We start from the raw sequence: 18876 nt of genomic DNA, 5'->3' as shown, positions 1-18876 counted from the left end.
TGCAGCTGTAGCTAAAAAAAAAATTAAAAGGAAAGATTTAAGAGCCAAAATAAAACCCACAACACACATGATAATTAAACATTTTAAATGGGCTCGGTTTGGCCTAAAACCAACATCAAAGTATTTACATGGATGATCAGTAAGTTAAAACTCTTCTTTAAGTGGCAGAACACAAGACAAAACTCTTCTGCACCACCTTTCCTCACAAAAGCTTATGAACGTAATACAACCTGAGAGAAAACATCGTCCTCTGCTAGCATTTTAGACAGCAACAATACAACTTTAAACCATTAACTGGTAGAACAGGTTGATAATTACCAGCCCATTGTGAGCTACCAGTATCTTTGTAATTAATCCTCCTCAGCTTTCATTCCAAGACTCCTGCTAGCTTCGGTTTCTGAAATCCAGCCATGTCTCCTCGTTCCTTCTAACCCACCTTGCTGCAGCACGGCTCCCCTTTGCCTTGCTGCTGCCACCACCCATCCTCTTACCTTTTTTTTTTGTACCTACCACCAATGTTTTAAAAAAATTTTTGTAAACAACTTAATTTCCTGCCACGTTTTCTTTCCTTTTGTTTATTTATTTAATTAATATAAGGAGTATTTTATGATCCTTTTGTAATGGAGACCCAGACAAAATTGTAAAATCAAATTACCCTAAATTATATTGACAAAGCCTGGTTCTGGCAGGCTTAGTGTGCAATGCCAGCAGCATCCAGCACCAGAAGTAAACAACTACTGAGCTCTCGGCAAGGTCTGCAGGTGAATCATCTTTGCTTTTTGACTAAGACTCATGTAGTTATCGAGAAATTCCCTCTGGCTTATAAAATCAAATATTCTCAGACCTTATCTCATAACTTAATCTTCTGTCTAGATTTCAGTTATCCTGTATATTAATATGTTCATTATTTTAAAGTATTGTGCTTAGACATTTCCTATTGTGCAAGAGCAATATCTCAGACAAAAAAAAGTCTTAAGTCATCGTGTTGGATAGAATTTGATTAAAATAGTTACTGACCATTAAAAAGAACTGTATTTTAATTTAATAATACGGGGTTTAATGCAAGCTATTGTTTAACATGTTTTATACTCCACTCTAAAAGAAATTGATGAGGTAATGCTAGCAGACAGCTTGAGAAAAGTCAAGGATACCGGGACATTCCAAAAATCTTACTGTCTCCCGAGAACATTTTTTAACTCTGACATCAACCATCTAATAAAATCTGAATCCCACAGAGGTCTTGTGAATGCAGTCGAAGTAATTCGATACAAAATTATCTCCAAGACAGATGAAGTAGGAAAAACCTACTAGCTTTGGCTCAAAGATCTGCAGGAGAGTAAATCTTTGGGAATATACCTGACCTAGTAGCAGTGCAGATCACAAGTTAGTAGTAAATTGTCTAGTGTGATTGATACTAAGAAAAGATAACTAATGGTGGTTAAAGTAGCCACATTTTTCTCCTTTTTTTAAAAATAATATTCAAAGCAACAAACTAATTTTGAAGTTTGTTGCAAACCAGAGACCCAATGAGAAGATCAGGAAGTAATAAAGTCAGGATTTGTTTCATTAGCAAAATGCCCAAGAATGTTTCTTCTGACACTCCTTTTTCTTTGTATAGCATTACTACTTCAAGTTTACATATTTTAAAAGGAATTATTTCCAGACATTCCTCCCCTGAAACTGTTCTTGAGGAGTGTGGCTTTTTGGATTTTATGTGAAAACAGTTATTACAGTTTGGATAACAAAGTGTCAATCAATTTGCCCCATATAACGAGTGAAAGACCTTGGAAAAGTAGGAACACCTTAGAATTTATTTTTTGGATCCATATTATGTATCTAGTTCAAAAAAAAACCAAACCCACGACAATAAAGCTTTGTATTTAAATGTTACTCACATTTAAAACTTTAAACCTGCCTCCCTGACATTAATCTGATCAGTGTACTGAAAACAGGCAGTAGCTTCCCCACCAAGAACACAATTGTTCCTTTGAATGATTAAGCATGAATTTTTGATGAAATCCGTATGATTTGATCTAGTTTGCCTACATTTAAATTAAGTTGCACATTTTGTTTGCATTCAAGCAGTTTATGAACCTTCTGCATGGTTAGAGGCGCAGTGTTGGGATGTTATTTGCTGGATTAGCAGGCAGGAAATGTTAACATCAACAATGGATTTTAAAATTACAGAATTTCAGGACTGAACAGGTAGATACGAACACGTCATCATCAGTGTCCAATCTTCATTCAAACCCACTGAGGCAACATGTAAGTATATTGTTGTAATTATCTTTTTTTTTCTCCCCCAGCTGTTGTTAGCTGGGTTTTTGCTTAGTTTTCTCATTTTAAACTGAGATTTTCACTTAAAAAATAAAATAGTAATAAATTACTAAAGAACTCAATCTAAAAAAAAAAAAAAAAGACAAAAAAGACAAACTTCCTCAAAATAAGAACGGTTTATCCATGAAAACTGTCATTTCTCCTATGAAAAAACAAGTTTAATAGAATGGAGATATAACTCTACACACCAAATTTCTCATTCTGACATTTTATGAGAGATTTAATATTTTAAATGTAAAAGGTAGTTCAAATTATGGAAGATGTTTATTGTCATCTTGGGACGCTGAATAAATCACAACAGTTCTTTCATTTCTTGTCATAAGGTCACACCACAACATTAAAGAAAGTCCATTAAAAAAAACAGTCTATTTGCAGCTAAAAGGGGAGCGATCTATAACTGGAAGTGCTGTATCATATTGCTGGGTGAAAGTTAACCGTCGGTGCTACACTCAGCCCATCTGACCTTCAGTGCTATTACATTTCTCGAAGCACTTGAAGTCTTTGAGGTGAGGAATGAAGTTGCAAATCAGACCTAAATTATGTGTTGGCCAAAGCTTGCACTTCGAAGCAAAGCACAATTTTCAGCACATCTATTTTGACTCCTCCAGTATTTTTCCACTTAATGAGTGAAGGTATTAGTGTGTTAAAGAATTACTCACCCGATTAAGGACACCATCTGCTCCACTATATGTTTGCTGAATGTTATAATAACGAAAAGTTTCTGTAGGAAGGAAAACATCAGTTAGAGAAACATTTGATCAAAAGGGAAGCGGAGACAATGGGGTACGACGATTTGGGTTCCTTTCCAACCAGACAGCTTCTCCAGCACTCACACATAGATTTCCCTTCTCTTTTCTCTCAAGATCTTTATTTTTGAATACTCTCTTGAAAAAGAGGCAGGAGAGAGAAAAGCTGTTTACTTTATTATTCTATTTCCTCATAGATTGCATTTCTTGCAATGTTTTTGGAGCCTGTGTTACTAACCATTCGCATCCTCCCCAAACTTAAATTCCCAGAAGCTCAAGGTCACTTTACTCCGTCAACAATGTTTTCATGGAAAAACAGCCACCACCGTGCAGAAAAATTCACATCCCCTTACACAAACACGTGTACTTAAAGATCACAGAAGTGAAAAATAATGTATCTTTTAGTCCCCTAGTTCATGTGCTTCAGACGGGAACTTAATAAAAAATACTTAGTGAAGAACAAATAAGAGCCATTGGGTACCTGTCTGCTCAAAACACTTAGACTGTCACTGTCTCTAATGCAACAGACTGTTTGGAACACATTTCAATAAAAGAAACTTCTCTAACACAGCTTATTTTGCAGCAAATCCAAATGTCCATAATTCTACCACTCCCTTCTCTTCTAGCACAAGTTCAAAATGGCCTTTTCTAATTCCACTGTTGTCATATTTGACAGCTTGTTCATTTGCAAAGAGCAGCAAGACTGTGTGTGGATGCATAATCACACACATACAGTTCCCACAGTCTCCTTAAATCAATTTAAACATGACCTAACGAGAACTGCATTCACCAGTCTGGAAATAAGGGATGTGACTCGAACTACACAAAATGACTGTGTGGTCCGGAGGAAGAGGCCGGTTAAAAGCAGCTCCAGGATGGCCACTGCACCAGAGTCACTCGCTTCCTGTCTAGAGAAAGATTTCATTAAAAGCCTTTTCCATGACTCTTACATTTCCAAATTGCAGCAAGATCACTGCAAAAATCAAGGCTATTGCACAAGAGTACGCCTGAAATCAAGCATCGCAGAAAAGAGAATCCTAATAGCTAAACATATTACAAAATAAGATGATTTACCAACTGTACAAGACACTGGGAAATATTTTTTCACTTACATTTGATCTGAGTGTGGAGCACTATGAATTACATAGCAAACATTCTGCTAGATAAACAAGACAAATAAGATAATAAAAGGAATACTACACAAATACTATTTACTTTTCTGCGTTGCCAGAACAAATTCTAACAGTACACAGATTGAAAAGCAGAAAGATTCAGGTAATACAAAACTAAGCGTGGAGAAAAAGTTGTTGTATCACAGTAAATGAAAGAATTTTCTGTTTATTATTTTCTCTTTAAGGACTGTCCAAAGTAAAACAACCATTTACAAAAAGTTGGGAAGGAAAAAGGGTTGCAAATTGAAATCTTTTGTTCAGGGCATAAGAAAGATTTTTAAGCAGCTCGATGAGGGTACTAGACGAGTAATTTTATACTAATAGCTTCTGCTATTTTAATGTAGTGACAAACGATTTCCAAGCAAGACAGCCATAGGCACTGCACCAGTCCTATGGAGATGCTTAAAAAAACCAACCCCCAGCTGAAAACACTGGTTTAAATCCTTACAAATAGACCCATGTAGTTCATGCCACAGCACTAACCACACCGCCACCAGTAAGGAATCACCAGGGAATCAATACTTCATCTTTTATTGGACAAAACGGTGACGCATTTTAAAAGTGAGACTCAACATTTTTGAAAGCAACTGGAGATTCCGATTGCCAAACTCAGGGCATCCGGTAAGGCTCTGAGTTAGCAAGAAAAACTGGACACGCTCTGCAATCAGGCTCTTTCAAAATAATATAGACTGAGGACACCAAAAATTGCTACCCGTGCTTGAAAGCCACGGGCCATATGCCCAGACATACCCTCAGCCTGCTTTCTGCAGGGCCTGAAGGAGTGGGGTTTTCTCTACACACCCAGCGGAGATAAAAGGGAGCATTTAAAAGTGCCGCTTAACCGGTAAAGGCCAGTTGCAGCGCTCTTTGAAATGAGTATTTGTTACCAAAAAGGCAAGTTCATTATGAGTACGAAGTCCTTCCAGTCTGGTAAAAACCGTAGGTAAATAACTTGGCTAACCACCAATTTCCTGAGCCGTGCAGGCAGCGAGCTCATTAGTTTGGAGCTATAAATTACTCAGTTGCCTAAGTACTGAGCCTAGCAGATCCTTTATTGTAAATCCTTTGCACCAAATTAATTTCCATTACTTCAGGTCAGGAAGGGAGACTCCAGAATTCATTACGAAGTAACACAGTGTAACAGTCAAAAAAAAAAAAATATAAAAAAGCCTTCACCCCAGAGCCCTGCGGGAGGTGGAGCATCTACTTACCTGGATGTGCATTTTAATTACTGCTTTCCCAATCAGGGTTGCACCAAAGAAGGTCCAGAAGGGAACGAGGAAGTGTCCACATGTTATCCCGGCCAGGTCAAACAGAGGGTTTGGAATCTATGAAGTGCAAGGGAAAGAAGTTCATGAACTGCAGCACTTGCTGAGATGAACAAGAGCACGACAGACTTTGAAAAATGAACATTTTCCCCTTATTCAACTTGATCCAAAACTCTTGTGTCTTAATACTTACAAAAATGTTACTGTCGCACCACATAACTTAAGTCTCTGGGATTCAGCTAGACAATGTCCCAGACAATTCCATTCTCATGGTCCCTCCTTACCCCTGGATTTTAAAAAAGCTAACACAAAGTTTTCCATGTGAAACGCACAGAAACCACAGTAAAGCCATTCTGAGTGATTTATCAAATTTTCTCACTGAGAACCACATCACTCTTGGAAGCCAGCATTCAAAAAGATCCCCGGTGATTTCCATCTGAGAAAGTACATTAAAAACTGGCATTTATAGTCATATGTATCCAGTTTAAAAGCACTGATTAGATTTTATGAAGCATATGCATTTCATTTAAAATTAAGAGATTTTTTAAATTGTTATACTGTTGGCTTGAGGTTTGGTATTGTGATACTATCTGTAAAATATTTTTGAAATTAAACCAAGAAAGTATCCAGATTCTAACCTTTCACACTTCGCATGCAGCACAAGGGCAGACTGTCTGAGTCAACGCACAGGGTACGTTTAGTTCACAGCAGCAGCATATTACTGGGTTAATATCCTGCAGTATTGGTGGTGTTTTGTTGCACAAACAAATAAATAAAGAGATTGTCAAAGGCCATAAAAGACAGTAAGTTTGCAGCTGACTGAATGGAATCTGAAAGGGGTGAGAAAGCTTGTGAGGGTTCTGCGTGGCTGTTACAGACCAGCAATTCAAATTTATGAGCGCCCACAGCACCACCTGCATAGGAAGAAATCTGAAACAGTCTGTAACCATGCCCCGAAACGGTCTCTCAACATGCTCCACTTCAACTAAAATGATTCTTTACCTCTGACAGCTGTCTTCAGCATAGGAGGCTAGTAAATTATTTACTTATACCACAGCCAGATAATTTTGCTCTTCTGAGCCAAGTCTGCTCCAGGTCTCAAGTGTGTTCTTGGTTGGTTGGTTTGAGGTTTTTTTTTTGTAAGTTCACAGTATTTAATTACTGCATTACTGTCACCATAGAGCGACCAACACGCTTTAGGTACAGATAACTCTGAGTATCACCAGCACATTAAACATATCGCAGTAAAAAGTTACTCAACAAGTCCACATCAGGGTATATTAGCAGGCCAGCGAGGTTTTCTCTTTGTTTTTGAAAAAACACACACACGCAGGACTGAGAGCTGCCAAAAAAGCCCACAAAGACAGGAGGGCAAATTCTCACAAGTCACAGCAAGGATCTTCCAGGGCTAATTCTTGCTCTGTTCCTTCCCCAGAGCTGCCTTTACATCGGAATTAAGCTCCAGACAACAATATGGCTTTCTTATTGCCACTAAACAACATTACATTCAGTTGACTTCACTGGATAAATCTGCAAAGTTTTAAATTCAATTTGATTGTGGTTTTATGTAGCATTTAGAAGCCACTGCTGAACAGACAACAACCTGCAGCCAGGATGATCATTACCACTTCACAGGCAAGTCCTCTTCCCATTCTCTAATCATAACAATACTTCCAACTAAAATGTTTAAAATCTAGAAGTAGGATCGTAATTATAAGGGGGGCAAGAAAAGGAGACACCTTCCAGCATGTGGAAAAGCAGCAACAAGCAAGAGAAGCCCTGAAACAAAGCCCTGAAGCTCGTGGAGGAGCACACGAATGCAAGGAGCCCACATGGGGGGCTGCCTTCCTCATCTACACATGCAACAAAAACTATAGCTTTGAATCCCTATGCTTTTTCAGTGCCTCTGCCACACTTAACTTCACCCTTTTTATTGCTACTCTGCAGTTACTCTGTAAACACATTTACAAATCCTCAAGTGTACTGTGGTGGATTCATGATGCCTCATCCCTCCCCCAGCCCGGGGCAGCCTATATAAGCAAAGGGAAGCTGGAGCTCAGAGCGCCTTGAAGAACGGTGCAGCAAGGAGGTAAGAAGTTAAGCAAATGTTTAGGTATTACTAAGCAGGAACTACGAAGAGTTTACACATCACCTCTCATGTTTACCAACTCCTTCCTCATGTTCTCCGTTTATCCACACTTCACCTTGTCCAGCCACTCCAGTAACTCATCCCTGCCACCTACAAGCTGTTGTTCTGACTACACAAGGCAGACAGGACAGCCTGTGCAGTGATGTCTCACAAGATGGTGACTAGAGAGAGAGTCATGAGTCAGAGGCGGTGAAGGAGCAGTCTAAGAGCTTACTGGATAGAAAGATTTAAAGAACAGCTTGTAACCTATGTCTCCACTCTAAACATTAAGACAGTTCAAAAGATTAGTAAACAGAAGTCGTATGCCAGCAACTATAATCAGATTAATTCTTTCCAGCTAACACAGGTTACTTACATTTGAGCAAACAGCATTGTCATCTCTACAATTTAGGAAACTGAGAAAGATGCTAGGCCAGTGTGGAATTAGTACCTCATCAGCTGAGCAGCTGGCTAATGGCTGTGGCTATTCCGGAAGAATGGGATCACAGGGGACCTACACTTCCCCTCTTCACTGTAATCACATTTCTCTGCATCTCATCCCATATTTTGGGCATGGGATGGAAGAATAAGGCACACCATTCCTACCAGTTTTCATTAGTTTCCAGAGAGATCTAAACCTCGAATGGTTCACTATTTTTCTGCTCCAAAAGAGCAGTATTATCCTACCTAAAACACTAAAATAGCATCAGTGGAGAAGCTCATATCACCTCTTGCTTAAGCTACAAGTAGTCTGTAGTTCATATAGTCATGACACTGAAACTGGCTTCCTCATTCTGCTCTCTCTGGTTCCCACTGACCCAAAGTTATATCCCCTGAGCAGACTTAGGAGACTTACTATGGATGGATATCCTAATCAGGATTTATACAGGTAGTTTTCCACTCTTCAATCTGTGTGTAACTTTGGATTTAAAGATGTCAAGCACTGTAAGCTACAGGACATAAACACCTAAACAAATTATAATATGGTTCCAGCAGAATCTATAGGTAATAATACAGCTCTTGCTATACTGTGCCAGCTAATAATCTGGGCTAGGAAAGTCCCGACAGGGTAACTGTTATATGATTTGGCACATGACCTCATCTGCCAAATATCCACTAACACAGAGCAGAGAGCAGCAGTGTGCACGTGCCTCTGTTAGAGAAGACATGGCCTCCACATCAAATGCAGGGAGCATCCCTGATCTGAAACAGAAACATAGAAGCTTCTTGAATTTTAAGGATGTCTTAGTTCAGTCTCTTGTAAGTCTTTTGTACCGTGACAAGCCTTTTTCATCTTTAGTGAACTGACCTGTTTTTATCAGGTTTCACCTCACCATGAACTATACAATGAATTGCTTTATCTTTTGAAAAAAGGGATCCCTTGCTGCACCATTTTTTCCTGATGGATTGAAAAGGAAATAGAACTATTCCAAACTCGTTTTCTTCTAAGGAGAACCAGTGTCAAGAAGCCCAACGGTGAAGTTGAAGGAAGGGATAATAAGTTAGCTGTGCTTTTATGCAGAATTCACTGTGTTTGGTACTAATCTAGGACTGGAGTTTCTCCACGCTATTGTACTTGCCAGTACCACAACCCTCCCGTTTCTGTACGCACCACAGAGAACACAGAAACAGCGAAGAAGGCATGAGGATCCATGTGGACTCAAATAAAACCAAGTCACAGTTCACAGCACTAATTTCACTGCAATACATTCAATCTGCAATTCGTGCTCCCAAACCCCTCCGTTACTGAAATGAACTTACCGAAGCGCAGGCCAAGATGCCGAAGAACCCAACCTTCTGCACCAGGTTCTGCACAGCCAGTTTAGCCCGGGAAGCAAAATCCTGCCAACAAGAAAACAAAGTATTAATGAGGCAAACCCCATTAATACCTCACAATGTATGTGATCCCAATACCCTCCATGCTTTGGGATTTCCTAACTAGCAATTGGGAGCATTTTTAAAACAAAAAGGCCAGTTTGAAACTCTGGGCTTAGAGGAAAGACAGAGAAATTCACAATGCTCAGTGTGAAAATTGACCACACACATGTAGGGAGCTTTGGTTTTCAAACCTCTGCAAGTGGCACGAGTTCACACTACTATGGAAACAGGTTTTCTAGGATTTATTTCCCCATATCTTTGAAATGCCAGTGCTGCTTATACCTTATTCCTTAAACAAGCAAAGGGAATTAATTCCTTCAATACCAATTTCAACCTTTACAATGTTAAAAAGGCACCTTCTCAAAACCTTCTCAAAAAAATATCTGAGCTGTTCTTTACACAGCCAAGCTAAGAACATGCTGCCTGCTTTTATTTTGTGATCACAACTTCCAAACATACTCCTGACAAACTCCTGAGTCTCAGAATTTACCAAATACACAGTAAACATTTTAAAAAGCAAAAATAAAGACTCTACAAGCAATTTATTTGAATGTGAGAAGTGAATTTACATAAGAGTAAAATTCTTTTAAAGCAAAACTGTCCAAAAAGTTAAAAACAGGGTCAGTATTATCTATTCAGGCTTGGAAATGGTAGTTACAGAAAGCTGAGTATCTTTGGTAATAGCAAACTTTAAAAAGTAATTATTAATCTTTTTTGAAAACCTACAAATAAGCAATAAAAAGCTGACTTCACAGTAGCAATCCAATATTCACTGATTTGCATTTTGTAGAAAACTGTCAGATAAATTTCACAGGGAAATTATTTTCATCAATAAGTAATGATATTCTAAATTCCACACTTCAAGAAAACTACAAGATAATCCAGAAAAATTAAATTTATGCAATTTTAACTTTGTCACAACTCTGTTGAGACCATCAGTACTATATAATAATGCAAGTAAATTACAATTACTTGACAATGTTCTTGCTTATTACTTAAATTCTGAACTATAGAACTGGCATAACTTTCTATGCCAGATTTCAAAAAAAAATGTGAAAAGGCCATTTGATTTCTTTTCACACCCCTTCTTCAAGTAGTAACTTTTTTGCATTACAGTGCTTTAAAAATAGTTAACATTCTCCAATTAAAAAAACCCAATTCTTACTGAAATCAGAAGAATTCTATTTATTATACTCTATATTTGAAAAAATAACCCAAATTAAAACAAATACTGCAATTTAAAGAAAAGTCCCAAATAAATGAGATTCCCTACATCTTACAGTGGATCATTTTTAACCACAGGAGAATATAAAACCCCTTTAGAATATTCTATAAGGGATGAATTTGCTGACTTAAACCAGGAGTAACACCTTGGGATTGTGAATGTCTTATTGCAAAATGGAATAGGTGAAATATTCACTCTTTGTTGAAAGGTTGCTCCTGGCTTTTCTTCTATTTAACTTCTAGGATACCCACAGTATTCCCGAGTGATTAAAACCTACTCCCAGAGAGGCTGATACCAAACACTTGAACTTATGGTAGCAGAAACAGGTCTAGAACATGCCTACATGGCAAGTAAAGTAAAATTTTTCATGTTTTTCAGTTAAAAGAGTGTATTTTGACACAAATTGTTACAAATAACAAAACATGATAATTTATAAGAGAACTAAATCCAAAAATCTTGCAACATCACGGGCAGCTCCTTCTCGGACTGAAATTCCCTCATCATTATTTCCAAGTTAGTAAACGAAACAGAAATAAGTTAATATATGATCAGTAATGTGGGTCAGCACTAAGGTACACATCCAGTCCCTCGGAGGATTTAGGACCTGAACTGAAAAGGATGCAGGGCTCTGCGGAGTGTGACCACACAGCTACCAACAAAGGAAATAAACGCAGCACCCGAGGGAGACAGCAGGTATCCTCATTCCTTAACCAAACACAAATGTAGAAATACATCTTCAGAATTTCTCTACAAATTAATTTAAAATGAAAAAGTGTGCTAAAGCCTAACAGTAACACTGGCCTTTCGACAGCAGATTTTTCTTTGAAAAGGTGAGCTGAAAAAGTAGTGCCTGATGTAGGAATTTGATGTCTCCCTCTGTACCCTACAACAAAGCTGAATGTGACCATGATATTTTCAGTTCCTATTTTGTTCACCATTTCACAATGCTTGTGGGGTTAGAACAATATTTTCACTTTTAGAAGGCAATAAAGATTTTTTTTGCACAGCTCCATAAACCTCATTGTAAAGTATCTTTAAAATAAAACACTACAATGCAATTATCCAAATAGGTCCACGACATATTTCAATGCAAGTTGTTTCTATTCTAATTTTAACATATTTACCCATTATCATAGACTGCACTGCTATAAAATAACAAAAAAAAAAATAACACAGTTGTATTAATTTTCACAAGTTGGAATGGGAAACAAACCCTCTAGCAAGTGACTTATAAACTAATGCTTGCAGCACAGCTGGCTTAATAAAATATATTATAATTAGATGTAGATTGACTGTATTAACTTACTGTAAGCACTGTGCACTATTTTCCAAATTTATTAAAAATTAAACAGCTTCCCTCACCCACATTTCTAGACTGCTGTAAAATCCAATGCTACCTTAAAACTAATTTTTTCCCTCCAGCTAAAAACATACAATTTTTGTTAGAAAACCAGTGATGAAAGTGTTGAAAAAAATATAACAAGTTTGTCTCTCTCTCAAAAAAAAAAAAAACAAACCCCAAACCAACGTTGGGGCAATTTTTCTCACCTTATTAATTCATAACTTTGTTTTTTTTTTTTAAGTTATTACTCAAATTGTTTCTTCTTTAATATTTTTTTTACATCCTAAGCCAAAAGAGATAAAATAAGGATTTTTTTCCTGTTTTCTATGTTCTAATGTAATCAGAGCTACAAATAATTTGCATGGTAATATGCACACCAGGGTTACAACTATGTATTTGCAGTCTCAACATTTACTTTAATGAAAACAAGTTCAGAAATACTTTTGCTTGGTTGCTTCCTTAAATTTCGTTTGTCAAATCTTTGCGACATCTGCAATAATAAAAAAAATCTTACAAATTTCAATTCTCAGAGAGGACAATCACCAGTTTCACAACTTTTACCTATTTCACAATATAATTTTTCTGTTATAAAGCCTGCACAGGGAACAATCTTTTCTCTACTTTTTTAAGCATTTGAAATAAAAGCAAAGCAACTTTCACAACTTACTGCTTTAAAAAAAGAAAATTAAAAAAGACATAAAAGTTCAGCTACTTACAGGCAAAACATTTTCCCCCAAAATTAAAGTATCGAGACAGGACTCGACTCTCAGCTAATATGATTCACTCTCTAGAACATTTCAGGATACTTTAGCTCACTATGTCCCTTTCAAAGATGATTTGTTTTTTTGGTTTGGAAATAGATTTCCTGTGACTGCTACAATACAGGCAAAGGAAGGTTAAATGATTAAACATTACTTCATTGGGTTAATCATCAGATCTCAAGAACTGGAATGGAAATACGAGGCAGAAAAAGGTCAGTGCTGAAATACTGATTCACAAGTCTCAGCTGGCGGCCCGGGGAAGGTTGCTTCATATCTGCCTTCAGTGAAATGGCACATTTTATTGATACCAGCATTTCATTACTGCATGTTGCAAAAGCAAAAAAACCCTCCCAAACCTCCGAACCTAAAGGGATAGTAAAGAGAAATTACATGTTTTGCTGCGAAGTAAGATTTACCACAATGTTCCTCCTTTAAGCAAGCATTACGGTACAGCTTTGTGTATAACTTAACCATTTACCCCTATAAAAAAGCCCTCCTTCCTGAAAGAGTGAATGGACAATCTCATCTTAACTACAAGGCTTCGTCCCATCCCTCTATTTGTTTCCATTTATAATTTAAATCTCTATTTCTTCTTTCTCCCTTCATTGTAAAGTAAGTTGCACAAGCTCGTCTGTATTTAAGAAAAGAATGTTTCACTGGATTCAGTTAACAAGCTCAAGGAAAAAAAAATTTTAAATAATTTATTTTTACTCTTTTCCTTCTATTATTGGAACAATTTATTATTCACACTGAAATTGTGAAGCCTCTTTTTTCTTAATCTCTAAGAACAGAGCTTGTTGATGGATCCATAGCAAGTAACTAGTTGCTGGTTACCAAGGAGCTCTGAATAACCAGCACTGGACTGAATCCCAGTGTCCTTACAGAAACAACCCGTAAGACTTCAACACAAGTTATTTTCTTAAAGGACTGCACAGATGGGCCTATGACAATTATGTAACATAACAGTTTATTTTCTAACATGAAGTTGCAATCAGTTTTTAGGAGCATCAAGAAAACAATGACTCCCTGTCACAAACCAACTCTTCCTTGCATGCGGCAGTGATGATAGTTGTCAAGCTCTGAAAGATACAATCCAGAGTTCAAACGATTTGAGGCCCACACAAACCTTCTATCGCAATTTTTTTCTGCTGTAAATACATCAAGCACTTTACAAATATATTGGTGAGATTGGTATATTGGTGGATACAGCACCAGAAGGCCAGTAAAGGGAAGGAATGTGTAAGTGTGAGACCAAATTCAACCAGAAGTTCCCAGCACGTGTATTCTCTGCTAGTAAGAAGAGACAGGATCTTAATGCAGGACCGGGGGAAGTCAGTGATGCGAGTATTAATGCAATCGCTCAAGCAGGATATTAATTACTGAGCAGATGGTTGCCTTCAGAAGTTCAAAATAGATTTCTGGAAGAGAAGGGTTATGCAGGATTTCTTACTCTAATAAAAAAAAACAGAATCGTGAATGAACATTACAGAAACACAAAGACATAAACAGAGATCTTGATGGTCCTCTACAAACAAGGAAAACACTAAAGCTGCTGCAGTGATAGGTATTAATCATAGTGCCAGCAGACTCCCCTGATGCAAATGTGTAACTTGCATGTGAGGAAGAAGTGGACAATCCTTCAGGATTTGAGTATACTTTATATTATTATCATATTACTAGAAGCAAAGTTTAATTATCCAAATAATAATCTAGAGGAGAACATTTTTTTTCCCAAAGATTGAAGACGATATATGAAGCTACCATCTCAGATATTAAAATTATAAATTCCTTAACATTTAAAAAGCTGCCCAAAAAGACAGTGCTCCCTTTTATGTAAAAATCTGAGTTATGTTAAAAATGAGCTGCACAATATTTTGTTTCTTCTGGCTTTCTATTACAACACAATGGAATCAAACACAACTTATGGGAGAATGACCATTTGTGGTTAGGCAATGAAGTCTAGAATTTCAGAGGACTGGGAAGAATTATTAACTCATTGAAATAACACATTAACTGCAGAAGAGCAGTTTTAACAAGTTGGGTAGCTACCTACAGGCTGAGAGGTTACAACACACATCCATGCTAAGCAAGCATAGATCAGCAATGACGTTTAATGATCAACACGGTAACCTGGAGTGAAGATGAGGAGAACAGAGATCAAGATACAGTTGATAGTCGTTGCCTCTCACTGCAAAGTTCATTACTCAGTGACCAAAGAAACCATTTCATACCTCTCCTGCAAGACATCAAAGGTAACAGACCTCATGAGTAAGGTTCCACTAAGTTGCAAGCAGGAATATTTTGATAGTGGTTCATGGTGGTACTGATCTCCCACTCCGTCAGCTGCAATGATTCTGAACATCTAAACGTGTATGGAAAGGGCTGTGGCCCTGGGTTTCTGTTCTAGCTTTCTCAAAAATACCTCCAGCTTAATGCAGATAAGGGGCAAACTAAAAGGCGATACTTCCATCTAGATGCCTGGAGAGAAGTGGCTGTGAGAGGTAAGGTTTAAACAATCATCACTCGAAACTCTGTGAAAGAAAGGCCCTGTCTTGGCAACGGGGCTGTCAAAAGACAAAGTTAAAAAAGGTTTTCAAGGATTACTGAAAGCAGCTAAGGGAAGGTGGCAGATCTAAGCAAGCACTGAAGTCTGGTAAAAGAAAGGTATTTACATACGATAGGCATAGGACAGACATTCCAGACTAAGAGTAGTGGCTCAAATTCTAAGCTTGGGAAGGAAAGAAATTCCACTTCACAGTAAGTCTGGGTTTTCAGAGACATTAAATTCTGGAAAAGGAATAGGGGAATCACATGGGAAAGTTATAATAGAAAAAATGCATCCATGTTGAAAATGAAAACACAGTTTTAGAAAATACAATAAGAAGAAGAATGAGCAGCAATGGAACAGGGCCCCTGACTCCCAGGCTTTACCAAAGCACCGTGGAAAGACAAGAGAGCAGTACCTACAACACCTCACTAAATAGACTATATCAGAGATGTGACAACTTAAAGCTTGTAAGATTTCAAACCATTATTCAGAATATTTGTTGGCAAGGATGAGCATACAGTAGGTACTACGTATAAATCCCAAGTCAACAAGAAATCAAATATACAGGTGAATTCTTCCAGTAGCCTTTCTTAGAACAAGGAGGCTGAATACAGATTGAGGGAAATGCACAGATTTATTTCCACATCTGTTTGAGTTCAAATTCTTGAGGCTGGTTGCATGTTAAGGGGTGATGCTGCAATCCACAAAGATAATCGGAAAGATGCTGATCTTTGGGACCTTGTAAACGCAGACGCATGAGTAACTACAATTAGTTCTTGTGCCAGAAAAATTGAAGTTTTTCCATAGAAAACACAGTTAAACCTATTGTCCTCAATCAGATTTTTAAACCACTGTTAGCAAAGAAAGACGTAAGAAGCCGTAGATAGAGCAGAGCAGTACGCAGAGTCAAATCCTTTAGAAGTCATGCGGGAGCAGAGCATACCAGAGTGAAGTGTTCATTGCAACAGCAAGCTTTTTTTTTTTTTCCCTGGTCATTTAATTTTAACCTGTCTGGGAGTAAAAGAGTGAAACTTCTAAGTAATGGATCCATTATGTGGTAAATAAGACCTCCCATTAACACGAGTAGGCAGGAAGTCAACCAGCTCTGGATTAAACAGACTATTGGCATTAGGAATTTCTAGGTATTTTCTTCATTTCATGAACCAACTGTATCATGATAAGCACATTTTATTTCCCTCACTTCTCCCTCTCCCCAAGACCTGGGGTGAAGAACCAGCAATTACTTCTTCATAATAAACTCCATCTCAGGAGCTTTAATTTCAATATTTTAGACTGTTACAACTCAACACTGTGCCCAAGTTTGGAAGATATATACCAAAATGAACACATATTATAGCACTCAACGAGTTAGTAGGTGCTCTCAAACTTAATGCCAGCATTTTCCACAACTAGAACTGAAGCTCTCAGACTTCTACATAAAAAGTTCTTTTGCTTCACACTACAAGAATAAAGAAGTTTTGGTAAAGAGTAAGACACAATTAAAGGAAACAGTCTGAAGGAAGAGGAAGGAGCACGTCCTTTCAGTCTTATCAGATCTGTCCTATAGAGCCCTTTTAACTACCTCCCCTGCCACCTCTACGCTCTACTCATCAATTGAGGTCTATGCATGAAGCAACATGCCCCCTTCGACACTTTGCGATTTTATAGTGGTGCACGAAAATTTGAAATAAAATTTATTATTTCTTTGCTTGCTAAAGAACTTTCTATTCACAGCTTGTAGGAGATCTGACAGTGAGCAGATCCTGCAATCTATTTCATGGAAGACAGTTGTCAGTTTGACCTGTCAGGGAAGCAGTAAGGCCATTAGGACAGTCCAATGTTGGAAGAGATTATGCAGAGAGGTTGTGCAGCCTCCAGTCTCAGAGGGTTTCAAGACCAGACTTGACAATGCCCTGCGGAACCTGACCTGATCTCACAGACGACACTGCTCTGAGAAAAATGTTGGACTAGAAGCTGGTTCAGGTCCCTTTCAAGATGAATTTTTCTGTGATTCCATAACGAGATACTAGCAGCCACCTACATAGAGAAGAATGAAGTAAAAGAACATCCTATCACTCTGGTTCCCACACATCAGCCATTGACCTCTGCAGCCTTTCCTTCTACAGTTGAAACTGTGCGCTGGCACTACCTCCACCAACGTGCTGGCTGCCTAAAATACCATTGCAGCTGCACAGTGAGTGCTCGTTTATCTCAAAGCTACAATTGCAATTAGTTACTGTGGCCACAGGTCTGCTGATCTAGTTATAGTGGTGTGACGAGCAATTCCAGGATCCCCTCAATTTTTTTTATCCATTACAAATTATCAAGTCCTATTTCAGGGGGGGTGGGTTTTAAGATCCACACATTGTGAGGAGGAGCTCATGATTGCTGGAAGGAAGCAAGTTAGTGCTTTGCTTTAGCCACCATCATTAAGAAAGGAAGCAATTTTTGATAACCAAATAGATTGACCTTTTCAATCCCTGACAAAGCAGAGCCAAAGTCACCAGCACTGAAAAAACCCCACTGTTACTCCACAGAGAACTTAGAAATAAGTTAAGGAAGAAAATCCACGCACAGAAAAACCACTTGTAGAGTAAAAGTGAGCAATTTCTTACACAGCCGACAGATCCTTTTGCACACACGAGTCTTCCTACTCAGCCTTGCCAGCAGATGTGCAATGCTGAGCATACCTCACGCTTGTTCTCCCTGGGAAGTAGCAGAGGTTCCCAGACAGCTCAGAGAAGTGGTCTGCATACCAGACTCTTGTACAACACAGATATTTAAACAGTGTCTGGAGCAGGGCAAAAAAAAGTAGCCATGTTCTTGATTATGATACCATAATTAATTTCTATGAGTTATTGAAGGCTTTCCCTGAAAAAAATAATTTTGAAGCAGCTTATCTGACCCAAACCTTTCATCATTTATTGGTCTTTCTCAGAATACTGGGAAGTGAAATATCAAATGTTTGCACCAGATTGTTCCCTTAGAAACTTGTGTCGAGCATCCCAGATGCACACAGAACAGAGCATGCAAATTCAAGGCAGAGTTCAACTAACTGCTTCTCCACAACTACAGTGCAAATGCAGATTGCAAGATTTCCACTAAACCTGGTGACATTCTTTCTGAAAAGGTTAATTTCTGTTGTAAAGCGAGAGATTTGTTACTGAAAAAATTCCTCTGAGCTAATATCCTAACATTGAGTGAAAATATTGCAACGTAATCCAGGTTTCTTCGGTGGCTTGATAATTTCTGATTTATGTACTGGCACACTAAACATTAAAAGGACACAGGGCCAAGTAAACGAGTTTTAGGGAACAGACATTATCACAAAGAGCCGTTCAAAGAAGAATGTGAAAAAGTCATCTCTAGATTACCATTAGCAAACCTACTGTAATGCTCATGGCTGTTTTTTCCTTATCTGTAAGCAGGTGTGCAAATGAATAGAACAATGCAGGCACAAGGCTGCCCTAT

At 38.0% G+C, this 18876-nt stretch overlaps 1 protein-coding gene across 3 annotated transcripts in view; it reads right to left on the bottom strand.

Annotated features, from left to right (window-relative positions):
• VMP1 (vacuole membrane protein 1) overlaps positions 1-18876 on the bottom strand; it is a 67112-nt gene that overhangs the window by 10679 nt on the left and 37557 nt on the right. For all 3 annotated transcript variants that reach the window (XM_068415384.1, XM_068415385.1, XM_068415386.1), the window contains 3 exons: positions 9413-9493; positions 5467-5583; positions 2997-3058 (listed from right to left, as the gene is read on the bottom strand). In XM_068415384.1, coding sequence (XP_068271485.1) covers positions 2997-3058; positions 5467-5583; positions 9413-9493 — 260 coding nt within the window. The remainder of the gene's footprint in view (positions 1-2996; positions 3059-5466; positions 5584-9412; positions 9494-18876) is intronic.

This window comes from Nyctibius grandis, chromosome 18, assembly GCF_013368605.1.
Source record: "Nyctibius grandis isolate bNycGra1 chromosome 18, bNycGra1.pri, whole genome shotgun sequence".
In the NCBI taxonomy this organism is placed as follows: domain Eukaryota; kingdom Metazoa; phylum Chordata; class Aves; order Nyctibiiformes; family Nyctibiidae; genus Nyctibius; species Nyctibius grandis.
Note: the sequence above shows the minus strand (reverse complement) of the source record. Positions and strands in the feature narration are given on the sequence as shown.